Source organism: Barbatula barbatula, assembly GCF_947034865.1.
Source record: "Barbatula barbatula genome assembly, chromosome: 15".
Lineage (NCBI taxonomy): Eukaryota > Metazoa > Chordata > Actinopteri > Cypriniformes > Nemacheilidae > Barbatula > Barbatula barbatula.
Window position 1 is genome coordinate 7,979,865 of NC_136778.1, and position 17,128 is coordinate 7,996,992.

The 17,128-nt window shown below is 38.5% G+C and overlaps 3 protein-coding genes across 8 annotated transcripts in view; 2 read left to right on the forward strand and 1 right to left on the reverse strand.

Moving 5' to 3' along the window:
• Positions 1-308: 308 nt before the first annotated feature.
• kif25 (kinesin family member 25) lies at positions 309-8,010 on the forward strand. The gene is made up of 15 exons (XM_079475413.1): positions 309-458; positions 1,298-1,363; positions 1,647-1,769; positions 1,889-2,027; positions 2,966-3,069; positions 3,426-3,511; positions 3,721-3,760; positions 3,838-3,905; positions 3,988-4,062; positions 4,983-5,126; positions 5,249-5,425; positions 5,969-6,123; positions 6,657-6,881; positions 7,003-7,158; positions 7,271-8,010. The coding sequence occupies exons 1-15, from the start codon at positions 333-335 to the stop codon at positions 7,420-7,422; spliced, it is 1,836 nt and encodes a 611-aa protein (XP_079331539.1). The 5' UTR covers positions 309-332; the 3' UTR covers positions 7,423-8,010.
• A 95-nt stretch (positions 8,011-8,105) lies between these two features.
• hebp2 (heme binding protein 2) lies at positions 8,106-10,769 on the forward strand. The gene is made up of 5 exons (XM_079475667.1): positions 8,106-8,334; positions 8,533-8,612; positions 8,784-8,916; positions 9,317-9,497; positions 9,597-10,769. The coding sequence occupies exons 2-5, from the start codon at positions 8,538-8,540 to the stop codon at positions 9,772-9,774; spliced, it is 567 nt and encodes a 188-aa protein (XP_079331793.1). The 5' UTR covers positions 8,106-8,334; positions 8,533-8,537; the 3' UTR covers positions 9,775-10,769.
• A 191-nt stretch (positions 10,770-10,960) lies between these two features.
• Positions 10,961-17,128, reverse strand: part of nhsl1b (NHS-like 1b) — a 75,649-nt gene continuing 69,481 nt past the window's right edge. For all 6 annotated transcript variants that reach the window (XM_079474889.1, XM_079474888.1, XM_079474890.1 and 3 more), the window contains 2 exons: positions 15,380-15,506; positions 10,961-12,985 (listed from right to left, as the gene is read on the reverse strand). In XM_079474889.1, coding sequence (XP_079331015.1) covers positions 12,334-12,985; positions 15,380-15,506 — 779 coding nt within the window. In that variant the 3' untranslated portion in view covers positions 10,961-12,333. The remainder of the gene's footprint in view (positions 12,986-15,379; positions 15,507-17,128) is intronic.

The following is a 17,128-nucleotide window of genomic DNA, read 5'->3' on the forward strand; positions in this document are numbered from 1 at the left end:
TTCAAACCCGAGGATAACTGTGCGTGTTTGGGGCCGTATTTCAGTGTGTAGGCCTACGGTGTTTTATTAGCCAGATAATATCCCATAAAGAGAATCCAACACATTACTATTAGAAAGTAGACCCAGAGACCATCGTTTCCATTAAAACCATTACATTCAATTTAATTTATGTGATGGTTTCTATTTTCCAGGTGGAGAAGTAACGCTAAAAAGACATTAACGATAAATATAGATCGGACCGCACAGAAGCAGGCCATATAGGCTAGTGTGCGCAGGCAGCTAATCGGATTACATCTATCCATCTATTGACGAGGAACCACATACTGTATAACATGACCATCCTTAACTGTCCGCGACGCTTTCAGGTTGTGTTCTTGCTCTCATTTAAAATGCCTCTGATTATTAATCGAGACCAGATATTTGCGCATCAAATCCACCTTTTAGAGCTTAAACTACGGGTGAGTTTCTTTTTACTGAATTTTACAGCATTAACGGAGTTTTTGGAGAGCAAGTGGTGTTTCATTGCTTGCAGGACTATCTGTGGTTATGACTGATATTTCTATTACTTATTGTGGGTTTTATTATACTATAGTTTATTACAATAATAGGCTACTATAACAAAATTAAAATATGTAAGTATGTCTTTTATTTAGCCCTTTTATATACAACATTTAAGTGCATATTTACTGAATAATCATTCGTGCCATGGTATAGGTAATTACAATAATGTAATAGTGATAACAGCCATGTACCATAATATAACAACCTCATTGAGATGGGTATATCTAGTATATACGTAGGCAGCAAATTGTGCATCACAGACTTGTTGGAATATTCTAATCAAATGATGACTATGGTGCCCAAACACTGCCTCTATAATTGATTCATATTTCTTAATATCTTCAAAAATATTACACACTATCAACATTTTAATCTGTATTAAACAAGGTACACTCCCATTAAAAAGTTTTGAAACACTTGATTTTCTTTGCACATTTTAGAATAATAGTGAATTCATCAAAACTATGGATTCACACAATTGTAAAATGACTAAAAGAACTCAGTAAAATGAACTCAGAACTATTTTAAAGTCTCTTTTGCCTTTGCATTTTATCAGGTAGCTTCTTGAGGTCTCACCTTAAACAGTTGGCTCCAAGTCAAAAAGATTATGAAAGAAATTACTTGGCACAATTTTATTTAGCATGAAGGTCATTTCAAATGATTTTCAAAATCACGAGCAACATTCAGTCAACTGTTTCAAAACATTTCAAATGTATCTGTCTTATTGTATGTTCAGAGTAAGGAGGAGCACATTTTGGAGTTGGAAACAGAGAATACTCTCCTTCACCTGAGACTCGCAGAGGTAAGAACTGCATGATGAATGTATGCATTGCATTTAACTACTGCTAATGAAGGTTGATCCTCCAGTTGGAGGTTTGACCCAACAGATGGTCATAAGTGGCTTGCAGACAGACAGCAGGTGCTCACCAGTTTCACCTAATTTCCTCACATGCTTATTATCTCAACTAGACATGGGTGTTTCATAGCCAACCGATATATCATATAAAATACAACTAGTTATGTTGTTAATTAATGGCATGTTCTGTTTGTATATGCCTCATTCACCTTTCTTAAACTTGTCCAAGTCTTTGGCCAAACTTCGATATGAAAGAAATGAGGACATCCATGTCCAGAAACAGAAGCATCAGCAGAGACAACTGCAGAAGTACACACGTGTGGCTCTCTCCAAACTTCTGTATGAAGTTAAGGTGATTGCACAAACAACAGTTTCAAGTCTTTCAAGTCAAGTTTGCATATGTAGTGTATTATTGTTTGTCCAGCCACCATCACTATAGTGTGAATGTGATAATCTGTATTGGTTTCCCAGGTGCTCAAACAGGACTTGAGGGATGTCTTTACAATCTACAAGGGATTTGCCAAAGAACTGGAGGATCAAAGCAGACAGCTTTTGGAATGTGTGGGATCAGGCAGAAAGGGTATCCAAGATCATCAAAGTGATATTCAAAGTAAGTCTTCTTTAGAGCGGAAGTAAGAAATCAGAGTTATACGTGTTATTTATTCTCATATCTCAATCCCTCACATTCACTCAGTTTCTCTCCGATTTAATCTCACACAATCACGTTTCCTTTATTCTTCACCATCTGTCCCATCTTCCTCTTTTTGTATCACAAACGAAGCATGTTGTGACAGTAGGTATGTGGTGCAGTATTCAGAGATAATCCACGGATCCCCCTCCCCCTCAGCCTCTCCTCCAGGGAAAGCTGGAGTCAGCAGGGACAGTATGGTCATGTGGCCTGTGCGTCATCTGCATACCATGGTGACAAGCTTCACACAGGACCTGAGGATCTTATCCCTGGTCATTTACACAGTTGTATTTGTGAAACTGCAAGACAATCCCCTCTGCAGTATTATGCATTGCATTGGTTGAATTTCATCAAATGCGTTTTGTGGAATGGACCAATATGCATTTTTAGATGCCAGTTTACCAAAAACCACAGTCAAATTTTAACAATTATTTTTTGAATCTGTTAGTTGGATGCATCAGAGGCCTAAATGGCAAAATAATAAAGTTTATTCTGCGTTGTTTCATATTTTATTTGCCAAAATGCTGATGATTTAAATGTAATTGGCAAAAAAGTGGTGTGAATACATCAGTGCATCTCCTGCTGCATTATAGTGCACTTTACTTGTTTCTACTGTTAAATTAATAAACTGTCTAGCTTAAAGAGATTATTGGCTAATAAAAGGTCTTTCACAGTCCTCACACTTGCCTTACACTTTCCCTTTAGCTCGAATTGTGCGTCCCATCTCAGATTGTTTAATGCCTCTAAATGTATTAAAATGTATATAAAAATAACTCATTGTTTACAGGATCCTTTCTTTAATTTATATAATTATAATTGTGTGTTGTGTTAATGTTCATGTGCTGATGTGTTTTGTGTAGAGCTGCAGGATCAGGTAGCAGCTCTTGAAAACACTTTACATGAAGAGCAGCAGAGGTGCAGAGAGGAGAGAGTGAGGAGGAGAATGCTCCACAACACTTTGGTTGTACGTCTTGATTCTCTGGTTTGAGTTACTTTTAGTAATAAAATCATAGGGTCACAGTTTTCCATTTAATATATTTGAGAAGTTATGATGTCATAAAGTAATGATGGACTAAGAAATATTCAAATTAGAATTCAAAATATTATTTTGTGGTGTACCCTAATGCAACGAGGTTGATTCGATCATAATAAATATTACTTTTGACTGTTAAGGTTATTTTGAGACTAAATGACTATAAAAAGTGATGTAACTTATAATTGTGTGGTAAATAGAGCACATTTGTAAGTTCAAAATCTTTAGTTCATGAATGTTTTTAATTAGATGTTTAGTTTGAATAATAAGCAACTTTCTCTTTGTAGGAGCTAAGGGGGAATATAAGAGTTCACTGCAGGGTCCGTCCAATTCTACCTTTTGATCACAGCCCAGGATCCCCCACATCTAATGGGTATAATAATGTAAACATAAACATTGATGTTTATGTTTACATTGAATAGTGGTAAATGCATGCAATTGAATGTTGTTGAATGTTTCTATTATGATAAAAAAATATTTTCTACTTTCTTTTGAATGTATATGATGCAATATCCATAGCCATTTATGTTTGGGATGGTCCTGTATACTGAAATTCGACATCGTATTTATTTTTCTTTTAAGCGCATCATCATGTGAAGCAGTGATTCAAGCTGTCAATGATGTGAGTGAATAGATTTTTTTGGGTTCCTTTCCCCCTTCATTACAGGTACATTATCTTCGTTTATGCTTGTTTTGCAGGACTCTGTACTTGTAAACTGTGTCAAAACCTCGAGTCCTGTAATAAACAAAATATTTGAGTTTGAGAGGTAAGTGAATACTGTTCAATATTTCTGTTTCAAAGCAGGTGCTTTGGGTGGTGGCGAATGTCTATTATTATTTGATTTGCAGAGTACATGGTCCAGATGATGATCAAGAGACTGTGTTTACGGAAGTGAAGCCTCTTCTGACCTCTCTGCTTGATGGGTGAGTATTCTGTTCAATACATCCACATCTCAAAGTCTATCGGATGAATCAGGTTAACACATTTGTTTGTCAGGCATAATTTTTTACTTTAATGCTGACTCAAACACATCTCTGTTTTTCTTGTGCATCGCAAATGTTACAGACCAAATCACCTGCTGTTTTTCTGCTAACTCAGGCATCCTCTGAAAAATTTAATCTGCTCAGGACAGAAATGTATTTGATTGTGGTTCATTATTTTCTTTTCAAGGCTGCCCCCCTCATTTATTTTGACCTTTGTCGAACAGCGTAACTAAAGTTATTTTTCTTTTTGCTCTGTTCTGGTGAACCTTTATTATTGATTCAGACCCTTTGCCAACTTTCTGAGTAAAATAACAGTTGGTGGTTAAAGTTCTGCTGGCAATGATTTTTGTGTGTGTTAAAAAAGCAAATGTTAGTTTTGTAGAATACAAACATAGATCCTGATTCTGACTGGCCTTTGTAGTAGCAGCATCAAGTTATCACCTTAATAAACTCCCTTATTTACATAATTTAATATTTATATAATTAATCATCACATACATTTTATGTTTGTTTCAATCGCTATTTATAGTTATGTGTTTAGTTAAAGTTATAATTTTTGTTTCATTCTGTGAACTGGTAACAACATTTATCACAAATTTAAAGTTCAAAAGATGCTCTGTATTTTTTCAGACCTCAAATACTGCTAAGCAAACAAGTTCATATTCACCTCTAAGCAAAACAACAATACTTGTACATGTATTTAGGAAAAGTTCAAAAATGTTTTTCTTTTGTTGTGAGAACCTTGGTTTTTATCACAGTCTTCATGTTATTTGTCATGCTGTTAGTCTTTCACGTTGCTGTTGGATGACGTTGTCACTCCTGAGGTTTGATTTAGTCCGCAATCTTTCCCTTATGTTCAGGTTTAATGTGTGCATTATGGCATATGGGCAGACGGGCAGTGGAAAGACACACACGATGATCGGCTCTCAGTCTGAAGGCCCCACAGCTGCAGTGAAGGACTCTCAACAGGGCATCATTCCAAAAGCAGCCGATGAACTATTCAAGTAAACTCACATCACTTCTCTATCACATTACAGAAAAAAATCACTCAACTACAATATCACATTTGGAATCTGATATTCTACCTTGAAGACTGTCTGTCGGTCTGTATTGGTGCACTTTTCAGGTTGATCTCAGAGAAGCCTGCAGACAGTCATACAGTGGAGATGTCAGTGGTGGAGGTTTATAATAATGAGGTTCTGGACCTGCTGGCGAGAGATGAAGATGGTGAAGCAGTCGGAGTGAAGAAAGAGGTTATCACCACCAGCACAGGCACCAGTGACGTGCCCCATTTAACACATGAGTAAGTGACTGCAGTCAGGTCATAGATGCCATCACATTTAACTAACTTTTTTTGTTACCCTTATTAAAAAAAAATGTATATCCTATGTAGTTTTTTATTGGCTTAATTGTTTAAAGTAAAAAGGACAGTAAGGATTTTTTTATTGTGCATTCCAATTAATATGAATCAAACTGCAGTTTCTTTGTTTTGATTTAAGCCATAATAACAAACAAATACAGCTAACTAATACTATAAAACACAATGATAACATAATAAAAACTTGATTTTTGAATTTCTTTGTTTTTATCACATTTTGGCACCAAACTCTTCATCTGTCCATTACATTGCACAGTAAAACTAAATATAGTTTGATCAAAAATCTACTGGGACACTTTCAAATTGTCAGCAGTTTTTCGTTCATTTGCATTAATCTGTTTCTTTAACCTGCTTCTCTGTTGTACTTTGAGCTTTGAGTTAAATTGTTTTAGTCTGCCAACGATCTCAATGTGCACATGACTGTCACAGGTTTGCATGTGTTTAACTGCCCATGTTTTTGTGTGTCAGGCTGGTACGGAGTTCAACAGAGGTGATGCAGCTGATCAACTCTTTGTTAAAACTAAGAGCTCACAGTCCCACCCTGGTGCACAGAGACTCTTCCAGATCTCATTTCATCGTCACTCTCACCGTCACCTCCAAAAGCCCTGATGCACTGACACTGGGTATGATGCATCTTATGACGGCGGATCAGGCTTTTTAAATAATAGCCAATAAGCTTTTTTCAGTGTCCTAATCCTGGTGCAAGATGAGTCATCAATATTTTTGATGAAACAAATGTTATGTTTATTTGCACAAGCTAACAGATGGCTTTAAAGCTAACATACTTGAACTAAAAGCCGAAAAACTCTTTAAGTTACAGAACTCATTTGAACTCAAACACACACAGTTCTGGCTGTTAAAAGTGCATTATCTAAAAGCGCACACACTCAAACAGGCATTTTACCAACTCAATTTTCCCTTGCATCTGCTGGATTGGTTATCTCCACATACGCATACACTAAAAGCACTTTCTCGCTATTCTGAAAAGAGAGCTTAGTCTCACTCCAAAGGTTTCTCACAGTAGCACTCAGGACCTAATAAAGCCAGCCATAAAGCTACCATAAAACTGATTTATGGGTCTACCGTTACACTTGCTCGAAGAAAAAATGGTTGCATTCTTATTTTGTGGATTTTGTGTGATGCATATCTAATGCAGCTCGCAGGCTTCAGAGTACCAGGCAGGATGTCCGAAGGGTGTCCCAGAAGGAATGGTGGAGCCCGCGTTGCCGCAGGGCCGCCTCTTCTCGCACATCTAGCCCTGCCTCTTCACCGTGCCACTCCCCCTGTCACTCACCGTGCCCCTCTCCCCGACCCAGCATCGCACAGACTCCCCTCAAGACCAAGCTGCAGTTAGTAGACCTGGCTGGGAGTGAGTGTGTGGGTAAGTCTGGAGGATATATAGTGGATTTGTTGTAATACAATAAAACATAATAATCATATTTAGTTATCAGATCATTAGATATGATCAATGGCTATTACTTAGCAATTATACTCTTGTCTAGGTATGTCAGGTGTGACAGGTACAGCTCTGTGGGAGAGCTCCTGTATAAATCGAAGTCTCTCGGCTTTGTCTGATGTTCTGGGAGCTTTAGCTGAACAACGACCTCACGTGCCCTACCGCAACAGCAAACTAACACATCTGCTCCAAGACGCCATTGGTAACTGTGTAACACAAGTTTACCGAACAAATGTATATACACAAAGGGTTACTCTTTAAACCTGATCTGACGAACATTTATATCTCTGAATTTCATTTTACTTCCGCCACAGGAGGGGATGCCAAGCTTCTGATAATGCTGTGTGTGTCTCCCACTCAACGCTTTCTCACGGAGTCCCTCCAGTCTCTGGGCTTCGGTGCCAGAGCCAGACAGGTCCAAAGAGGACCGCCACGCAGAAAAAACACTACTCTGAAGATGAAGTAACCTACAGAGAAATGACCAACAAGGAGATGCATTTGATGTAAAAGACCACAGAGGGAGATGCATAAACTGGTTTATTTGTATGCATACTGGTAATAATGTGCTTAGGTTTTGTTAAAAGTTGTTAAAAGTGAAATCTGGGCACATATATTATTGTTTGCTTAATGGTGACGGATGAGACTTGCACATATTAAAATTTATAAATCAGAAATAATGGTTGATTCCATAGTGACTTATGTATATGCTTTTTTATTTTAGTTTTTTATTATCTTTCTGACATTGTCTGGTTTATACTGATAACTGTTAATGTTTCTCTGAAATATGTTTGCAGTTAGGCTACTCGGTCTAAACACATCACAGAATTATGTATACAATTGTCCATTCGTTATAGTGTTAAATTATGATGCAAAATGTATGGCTTTTAAAGATTGTATGTAACCTGACTGTTGTTCTTATAATTTATTTCAAATTAACATTACATTACTCAACGTATTTAACGTTAATCTCTTTATATTTTATCTAAAATATTTATCTAGCCTATGTTTAAAACTGTTTAAGATCTAATAAATGGTGAAGAGACATCATGCTTTTATGCAAGTTTTCCATTTTTTGGTGAATCATGCACCTTGTTTTTCTTTTACACACTAGACTAGTTTAGCATAACCGGGGCGTGTCTCCTACTTGACATCTTCGTGACAACCAATCAAAACCTACTCTTCCAAGTCACATAACATGACAATACGGAAGTGGCCGTGAAATGTTACTTAACCTCACGGTTGTTACATAGTTACATAGCGCCTGCAACTGCACCTTCTTTATCTCAATGTTATAAAACGTCTCTAACGGAAGAATACATTCTGCATTGTTTTCTGAGACCTCGCGCATTTTCTGCTTTTGACTCGAACCAGCGAACAGGTGAGTGTTATATATTTCCTGCAATAATTCTTGTAGTATTTGATATGGTATATAACCATTGTGAATTGAGAAGTCACCTTCACTTTTTTGTACGTTTTCATGTATGATCTATGCTTAAAAGGATTGTTCGATCAAAGTTGTCGATTATCGGGCAAGAACTGCTACTAATGTAAGCATTTTGACTCTGTTTTATAACAGTCGAGATGCTTAAAGCCATCGGTCAAACTTTATTTTCTACTGGACTACAGAACCCAAAGTTTACTCCTCAAGAGAGTAAGGTCAGTAAATCACGGAAGCTAGATCCATGAACATTTTGTTTAATTCGGCAAAACAGACCCCCAAAATCACACCCATGTAACCTTTAACGGCTGACTGCATTTTAAATATTTACTTTTTCAATCGAAGTTTTGTTTGTTCATTTATTAAAAGTCAAATTTTTTCCCTCTCAGGGAGATTATGAGATCCGCACTTACCACGCAACTAAGTGGGTTAGCACGACTGTCAGTGGCATGGAGCAGGACCCAGCCTTCAGCACAGGCTTCAGAAGACTCTTCAAATATATCCAGGGAACTAATGAAAAGAGTAAGTTGTCTTGTTTTTGGTCAAATCTATTTGTTATTGAGCGGTTTCTCAACTAGGGGCCCCGGCCTGAACAAACTAACACAATGCCTTAAGAAGATCATTTAAAATAAGACAAAACAAGTATTAAAAAGCTAGAACAGCAAGGGACTTTCATAGTGTTTTTATAACAAATACACATACACAATTTTTTCGTGTAGAAATAAAGATTTTCTATGAGCCGAATAATGCATGACTCCAAGTGTAAAAATGGCCAGATATGGCAGACTTAAAATTATATTCCAGATACTATTAATAAAAATCATATGACAGACAGTGTGCGCAGAATAAGTTGTGCTAATGATTCACCATTTATTTATCATAAATAATGAATGACGTTGTCCTGTATTTTCATGTATTATAGAGTGTAAGGTGGAGATGACTGCACCTGTGAGCTGTAAGATTGAACCTGGGGCTGGACCTGCATGTGAGAGCTCCTTCACTGTGTCCTTTTACATTCCTGACGAACATCAGGCCGACCCACCCGAACCTTCTGAGGCAGATGTGTTTATTGAGAACAGAACCGAATTTACAGCATTTGTTAGGTATGTTTGTGTCTTTGAATGGGGGTTAAAAATAATTATTTTGCTGCGGAATCTATAGGATCAAAGGATCTGACTTTTTCTTTGGAAATACTTTCGCAGGACATACGGAGGCTTTGCTAACAGTCAGAGCAGCCAAGAGGAGCTTCAGAAACTGATCGAGAGCCTTAACAAAGATGGAATGAAATTCAAGCAGGCCCCATATTTCAGGGCGGGGTACGACAGCCCCTTTAAACTGACCAATCGCAGGAATGAGGTGTGGCTCATCAAAGAAGAATAAAAAGCATTTGGGTTAAAGCATCTGAAGTGAAAATGAGGTCAATTTGTTTACTTTTAATGTTAAGATGCTTTTTGTTTACGATGTACCCAAAGTGCTTGAAAGGTTTTATATGAGATTCTGACACTACTGATTGTATAGCCTTTTTATGTCTATTACATGCTTTGCTACCTTAAACTAATCCTGAAATCATAACACAAAGAGCATGTTCAAATAATCTTGAATGTCTAATTACCTTTAAGACTGTGAAATAAAGACTACATCATAGATTTTTACACTAATAATTCCTAGAAGCTGCAAATCTTCACTTGGAATTTTAAGGTTCTGTCTGCATTCTGTGCAGTTTTGAGATAAGAAGCTTTAAAGTTTTTGCATTCCATTTGACTTTTTTGAAATCAAAAAGGTTTAATAAACAAAGTCCAAAATGTACACTAACATAATGTTAATAAGTTGTCACAGAATTTGTGAATATCTCAAATTCAACAGAAATGTATGATTGAACCTTATAATGCCAAAATGGCGCAGTGCTGTGTGCTGACTGATTTTGTTTATATACAGTGAAATAATATACAACATCATTTGTATATGAGCCGTTAATGTTGCACTAAATATCTGAACATTTAAGGGAACAATGTATTTAGGGCATCAGTGTATTTAACTGCCATTGGTCTGTTTGTACTTTTGAGGTTGGTTGGGTTTCACACAAGAATAAAATCACATTTAGTTTTATTTACTTTCACTGTAGTCATTTTAAAGCAGTGGAAACATTTGGTAAATTAACTTTTTAAAGGATAAAACCTCAGGCGTAAGCCAGGCATCCATATGAGGCCTATCAAACACAAATAGACAAATATTTTAGTGCCACTTGACTATCATGTTTATGTGCTCGGCATCAAATGACCTTTTTAGGTTGAAAAACAAGATGTGAACTTCTCTATGCTGCTGTTAAAATAAAAAAGGCTTCATGAGCACTATTATCTGTGCTTGATATTAATACTATTAAATGGCCAAAGTGAGAATATATTGTTCTGAGAAGCTTTAAAGCTTCGGAGGAGGGAGTGACGATCCCTCAAGTCTTTGGAGCTGATGGACTGCTGTGGGTGCCATGGCGACGGCGCTAATGAGATTGTGGTTTGGGTTGGCGTCTGACAGGTGGCAGTGAATCAAAGACAGACACAAGACAGATGGGCAATTTTTAAATATCACCATGTTTTATTACAGAGACGCACTCAAGAGGTTTAGCAGCTTGCTTCCTCTTCGTCATTGTTGTGTTTATTTAGCTCTTTCTCCTGCTTTTATTTTCTGATCAAAGGAGTGCTGAAGGAACAGGCTAGACGTTCTGTTTAATCGCACATTCAACTCCCACACTACAGTATTTCAAACCACATTCTGGCTATTCTAAAATAAATACTCTACAAAAGGAACCCACTTCTAGCAAAGGTGTCTAAAATATACAAACTCTTTGAAAATAATTTCAGGTGTTACTTAACATTTCTTTAGGTATACATAAAAAACATTATAAAACTACACAAGGAACAAACACGTTTAACAGGTAAACAGGAGAGAGTTAGTTATTAAGCCTTGGTTACGTGAAAGCTTGTATTTATCACCACAAGCCAAAAGAACAGATCATCTTCTCTCTCAGTTTTCAGTCTAAGTGGGCAAACAGCATGTTAGACTGCAAGTCTTTGGTAACCAAACAATTACAAGTACACCAGTCATGTTTCAAGTAAGTCCTATGTCAGAATGAACTTTCGTAAATAAAAAGAACCAACACAGACACGACACTTTTAAAAGAACACATAAAATGAGATGATGAACAGTGCAAACCTACACGCTGGAAATCAAACATAAAAGTTTTTCACAAACAAACCCTCACTCCAGTCTCTCATGTCACAATTCCTTTTCCAATCCTGACACTTTCGATGGACTGAACAATGAACAGTGCGATCAAAAAAATCAGTGTGCTCTTCACTGGTTGAACGTTTAACTGGTATTTAAAGACCATCATATAAAAAAAACATAAGGGTGCTTAAAAAGCATTCTCAGTAAACTTTAAGACACACCTGGATTTATTTTTTTCCAACGTTGCGGAAACCATTCGCATTCTGCACTTTGCCATCAACTTGAACTACTAGAACACTTATTCACTTAGTTATTCCTTCACATGCGTGGCAACTGCTTCACCAAAACAAATCTGTCGATGTGTAAAGAGTTAAAACGAGCTCAACAAAATAACAAAATTAACTGCTAGGCTTTGGAAAGAGGAGTCTAGTATTCCCATTGAAAGCAGATTTTCCTTCAAAAGAAAGTTTTTTTCTGGAAAGCTACAGTGTATTCTGCCTACTGCTTGATCTGACCGCCTGATCTGGCAAAGCTACCTCAGATCCCAGCATGCCTTAGTCCACACTACAACATGAGGACACCCGCAGCACAGCCTGGAACGGCGGCTGGCCATTCCTTCCACAGAGTTCAACCTCTCCCGGGCTCCAGCCTCAGTCGATCTCTGGTGTTGTGTTGACATTCTGCCATTGCTACACCTGGAGACAACCATGTTCAGTCTTAACTGCTGCTCTGCTCACATAAAGTGCTGTTCGAGTCCTGAGAGATGGGAAGAGGCAGCCGTACCGAAGAAACAGGACATGGCTCTTCACAAAACTCTCCGCTCTCCGTAAATTCTCCATCCCTCTCGCAAATAACAGTCATTGGGCTGCTGAGGATTCGATTGCGGGCATTGTACTTGCTGCTGGCGGCGGAGGGGGGTGTACGAGATCGGCCGTACTTTGGACCAATCAGCGACGGGGATGTCACAAAGGGTGACCCCGGCGAGCAGCGTAGCCAGTCATCGGCCACCCTCTTACTGCGGCCTGGAGAACCGCAGGGGCTGTCGGGTGTCGGCGTAGTTGGATAGGCAGGGTCAAAGGTGGAGTCTAAAGAGCAAGTCCTCTGGAAGCGTGGGTCGGTGCTGCGCAACATCTCGGCAGCAGACATTCTGAAGCTGGTCTCCGAACGACTGCCTTTCTTCAGGAGGAGAGCTTTGAACGTGTCGCTGCTGGTCGCCGATTTGCGGAGGTTACGCTGGATCGAACCTGTTTGACGGGTCAAAGGGGAAGTCAGGCAGGGAGGCGTCCCTGTGGGGGTGACCGGCGGTGACAGGGGGCCCTGTGCGTGGTCCTCTTCCGATTCCCTGCGTCCGAGGACCTTCCGCTTTGACCTGGAAAAAGAAACATGGCGGATTAAAAAAGCTCACTAAAGAATCTCAATAAAACCAACAAGCCGATAAATAATGTTTTATTATTAGTCAAAGGAATAGTTCACCTTTAAAATGAAAATTCGGACATCATTTACTCACCCTGTTGTCATTTTAAACCTGTGTGATATTCCTTCCTCTGCAAAACACCGAAAAATATATCTTGAAGAATGTTGGTAACTTGACTTCTATAGTATGGACACAAAACTAATGCAAGTGAATGGTCACCCACGGTTTTCTGTTACCAACATTCTTCAAAATACCTTATTTTGTGTTATGTAGAAGAAGGAAAGCCATGCAGGTTTGAAATGACAAGAGGGCGTGCAAATAATGACAGAACTATTCCTTTAAAGCAGATATTAGTTAAGCAGTAGGCTGCAATTTATAAAAAAAACATAATACAATTTGTGATTAACAAATTGATATTAATATTTATTAAAACTCATAATGAAAAGTGTGTCCCAAAAATGTAAATATACTTCACTTTAATCAAAAATGAACCCAACTTCCGCTGAAGCTGAATGACTTGAAGAACATTTATAAATCAATTGTTACGATTCATTTTTTTAAGTCTTGATGGGCCCATTGATTTCACCAAACCAAAACACTGCAAATTGGAAATGCAGGAATAACATAATTCAGGATATAAATAGCAGGAGTAAATGTGTGTGGGGGAAGAGGTGGGTGTGTTTATTTTCAAATGTACTCCCTTAAAAGCAAAACCAGAGGAATACTGCAAGCATTGCAACTTTGTCGAAGCATGTATTAATGGCACTTTAATCAACAAAGCCAGCTGGGCAAAGTGCCCAGCATCATTTCCACCAGAAGGCTGTTCATAAACCCCGCCAGTAGGGGGACCTTTGAGTCAATGAACGCTTTCTAGCATGTGTGCCCAGAATCAAATCAAATTCATTAGCATGGCATAACTGCTGCAGATTAGGGAGTGTAGGATTATCTGAGGGATGGAGCAGAAATCCATCCCAAATCTGAGATGGACCGGCAAATTATAAAACTAATCCCACACTAGCATCATTGCAAAAGAAGTCCCCGGGAGCTAATTACTTGCCAGACCGCACCTCGTATGTTGGGGGTTGTTCATGTTCAGGTCCAGGCTGATTGACAGAGAAGCAAGAGAAGATCAAAGAGAAAGGAGGACGATATATGACAGATATGACTGAGAGATGGAAAATAACAAGAGGTATGGAAAAACTGTGAACTTAAAGCGTATACAGACGTTCATGGTGCTCCTTGAAAGCCATAGTTCACCCAAAAGTGAAGATTCGTTCATCATTTACTTATTCTCATGTCATTTAATACTTGTACATTACTTTGTTTCAGTTGAACACGAAAGAGGATATTTTGAGAAATGTCTTGGTGGTTTTGTGACCATACAGTGGAAGTCACTGGAGGCCAAGGTTATTTGATTACCAATGTTCTTTAAAAAATGTTTTGTGTTCTGCAGAAGTCATAGTGATTTGGAATGACATGAGAACTATTCCTTTAACATCTTAAAAACATTGTCATGTGCTCTCCAGTTCTTTACATGAATACTGTCAGTCCTCAAACAGGCAGTCGGTAAAATCTTGAGAGAAATCCTGTTTATTCCGTGGCTATAATCTTGCCTGTTTCTGGGTTTTATCTGATTCATCTAAAGCTCAGCGCTTTGAGAGTGGCACCAGGCGGACCACAGGATTTACTGAGCACATATAGCATCTGGTGCCCTGTCACATCTAAACTGGTCCCCATTTCAAGAAGAATATCTTTGCATTAATATCTGTGAGATTGAAGTGGACCACAACAGAAGGAAGAGCAAAGCCTCACATACACATACAGAAACACTCCCAGAGACATAATAGCAGGTCGAAACCAAATCCCGTCAGATGAAATTATGTGATGTGCTGGAAACCTTGAGCACTACACGTGACTGCAACAGAGCCTGCATGCACGACAGACATTAAAACATATATATGTAGGCTAAGCATGCAATAGTAAGTAAGCACTTGCACATAATTTAGCATACACCGAATAAAGGACTGCAGTACGTCCACGGGTGTTTTATGACTGAATTAAGATTGCTTGATTTTTTTTACATAACCAAACTGTACATGAGCAGCCATCGGAGTGATACATCAGCCTGGGGCGTTTCTTCATTTAACAGACAGAGACCGCAGAAGCCCTACTCTAGACAAGCTGCTTTCCTTCCACACTCTCAGCTCTGATGAATGTATCTGAGATTGGATGGGACAGGCTGCTTTAAAGTTACGAAAGGCAGCATTTTATGAGCCGGGGGAGGGAAGGGATGAAAAGAAGTGGGTGAGACTGGGAAAGGGGTCCCAGCGAAGTACTGTGGGAATGTACCTGTGAATGGCAGCGAAGAGGTCCTCAGTGGTCCGGGGCCGAGTGGGGGTCACCATATCCCCACACGAGTCGCCGTTAATGCTGGGAGATTCAGCTGGGTCTATCGGGCTGGTTTGGAACACATCGCCTGGTAGAACAAAATTCCACATATTCACATATTATATATTATGCCAACATATTATGTTCTTAAAGTACAAGTCATGATAAAAGGGACAGTTCACCCCAAAATTTTAATTCTGTCATTATTTAATCACCCTCTTGTAATTTCAAACCTGTATGGCTTTCTTTCTTCTGCAGAACACAAAAAATATATTTAGAAGAATGTTGGTAACAGAAAACCGTTGTGATACAGGTTTGAAATGACAAGAGGGTGATTTAATGCTGACATCATTTTTTATTTTGGGGTCAACTCTCTCTTTAAAGTAGTAATTCAGTGTTATCTAATTGTGAAACACTCCAAACTTCACAGGCAGAACTTTAAGAAAATAAATGCACACACTAAATATAGGACCCAGATACCAAACACACTCTTGCAGATAAATACACGTCCTGCATTCTAGACCTAGATACTGTTACGCTGTGATCCATAATAATTTTTAGACTAACTTGTCTGACAGCAACATTAAAAATACAGTGCACTTGTAGATTGTAAGTATTCTATACAAAATATCAGAAAACAAAACATTGTTTACAACAGTCAATCAAAATCTAGCATTTCACAAGTACCTAGACACATCATGCACCAGTCAATAAATCCAAGGACACATATATACGCTCACAGACTTCACAAAGATAAAGATGTTAAAAAGCTAAGTTTAACGTTCACTTACACGGTCACGGACCAATCTGAGTTGCTCTGCACTCCTCTCACATCTGCACTTGCCTGAGCTACTGAGGATGATCTCACATTACATGTTCCCTCGTCCCTCCCCCTGTCTCACTGCTCTCCGCCCCTACCCAATGTAAGCTCCACCCCCTCCCCATTGCATATAAAGGGATCTCCCTTGAGAATCATGTCCCATCCTATCCCGACCCAGACAGGATGGTTGAGAGATATAAGGAAGTCATAAGGATTTGAGGGAGGGACGGATTTGGAGAACACCAGTTTAAGGTATGCAGAACAGCTGGCAAGAGAATGAAAAATGGAAAGGAGACAAGAATGGACAAGAGAAAGCTGTAAGACAGAGTGACTGTAAGAAAGTAAAGAGAGATAAAAGCATCACAAGTTAAGAGGAGAGATGGTGTTGTGGAGAGAGAGAGAGCGAGCGAGCGAGAGGGCAGGTGAAGAATGAGAAGATCCAAAGGACTGTCGCAATGATGTCTCACTGCTGATTCACTCATGAGAGCAAAATCTGCAATCTCTTATATACTTCTTAAAGAGATAGTAAAGAGAATTCTTCATGTCATCCAAACCTGTCTGACTTTCTTTCTTCTAAGGATATTTTTAAGAACGTTTGTAACCAAACAACATTGACCCCCTTGACTTCCACTGTATGGACACAAAACTACTAAGACATTTCTCAAAATATATATTTTTTGTTCCACAAAAGATAGAGTCATGTCCAGGTTTTAAACAAAACGAGGGTAAATACATCACGACACAATTGAGATTTTTGGGTGAACTCTGCCTTTAACATCCCTATCTTAATGTTCCTTATCTACGTGTTCAATATTTTCTAAACATGTCCTTTTACAAGTAAAGCTCCCTCTTTATGTAATCTAATCTTGAAAAAGATTTATCCATCTAAT

Coding starts and splice junctions, on each gene's coding strand:
- hebp2 (XM_079475667.1), top strand. CDS start 8,538: ATGCTTAAAGCCATCGGTCAAACTTTATTTTCTACTGGACTACAGAAC. Junction 8,613..8,783: donor TTACTCCTCAAGAGAGTAAG/GTCAGTAAATCA, acceptor TTTCCCTCTCAG/GGAGATTATGAGATCCGCAC. Junction 9,498..9,596: donor GAATTTACAGCATTTGTTAG/GTATGTTTGTGT, acceptor ATACTTTCGCAG/GACATACGGAGGCTTTGCTA.
- kif25 (XM_079475413.1), top strand. CDS start 333: ATGACCATCCTTAACTGTCCGCGACGCTTTCAGGTTGTGTTCTTGCTC. Junction 5,426..5,968: donor GTGCCCCATTTAACACATGA/GTAAGTGACTGC, acceptor TTTGTGTGTCAG/GCTGGTACGGAGTTCAACAG. Junction 6,882..7,002: donor GGCTGGGAGTGAGTGTGTGG/GTAAGTCTGGAG, acceptor ACTCTTGTCTAG/GTATGTCAGGTGTGACAGGT.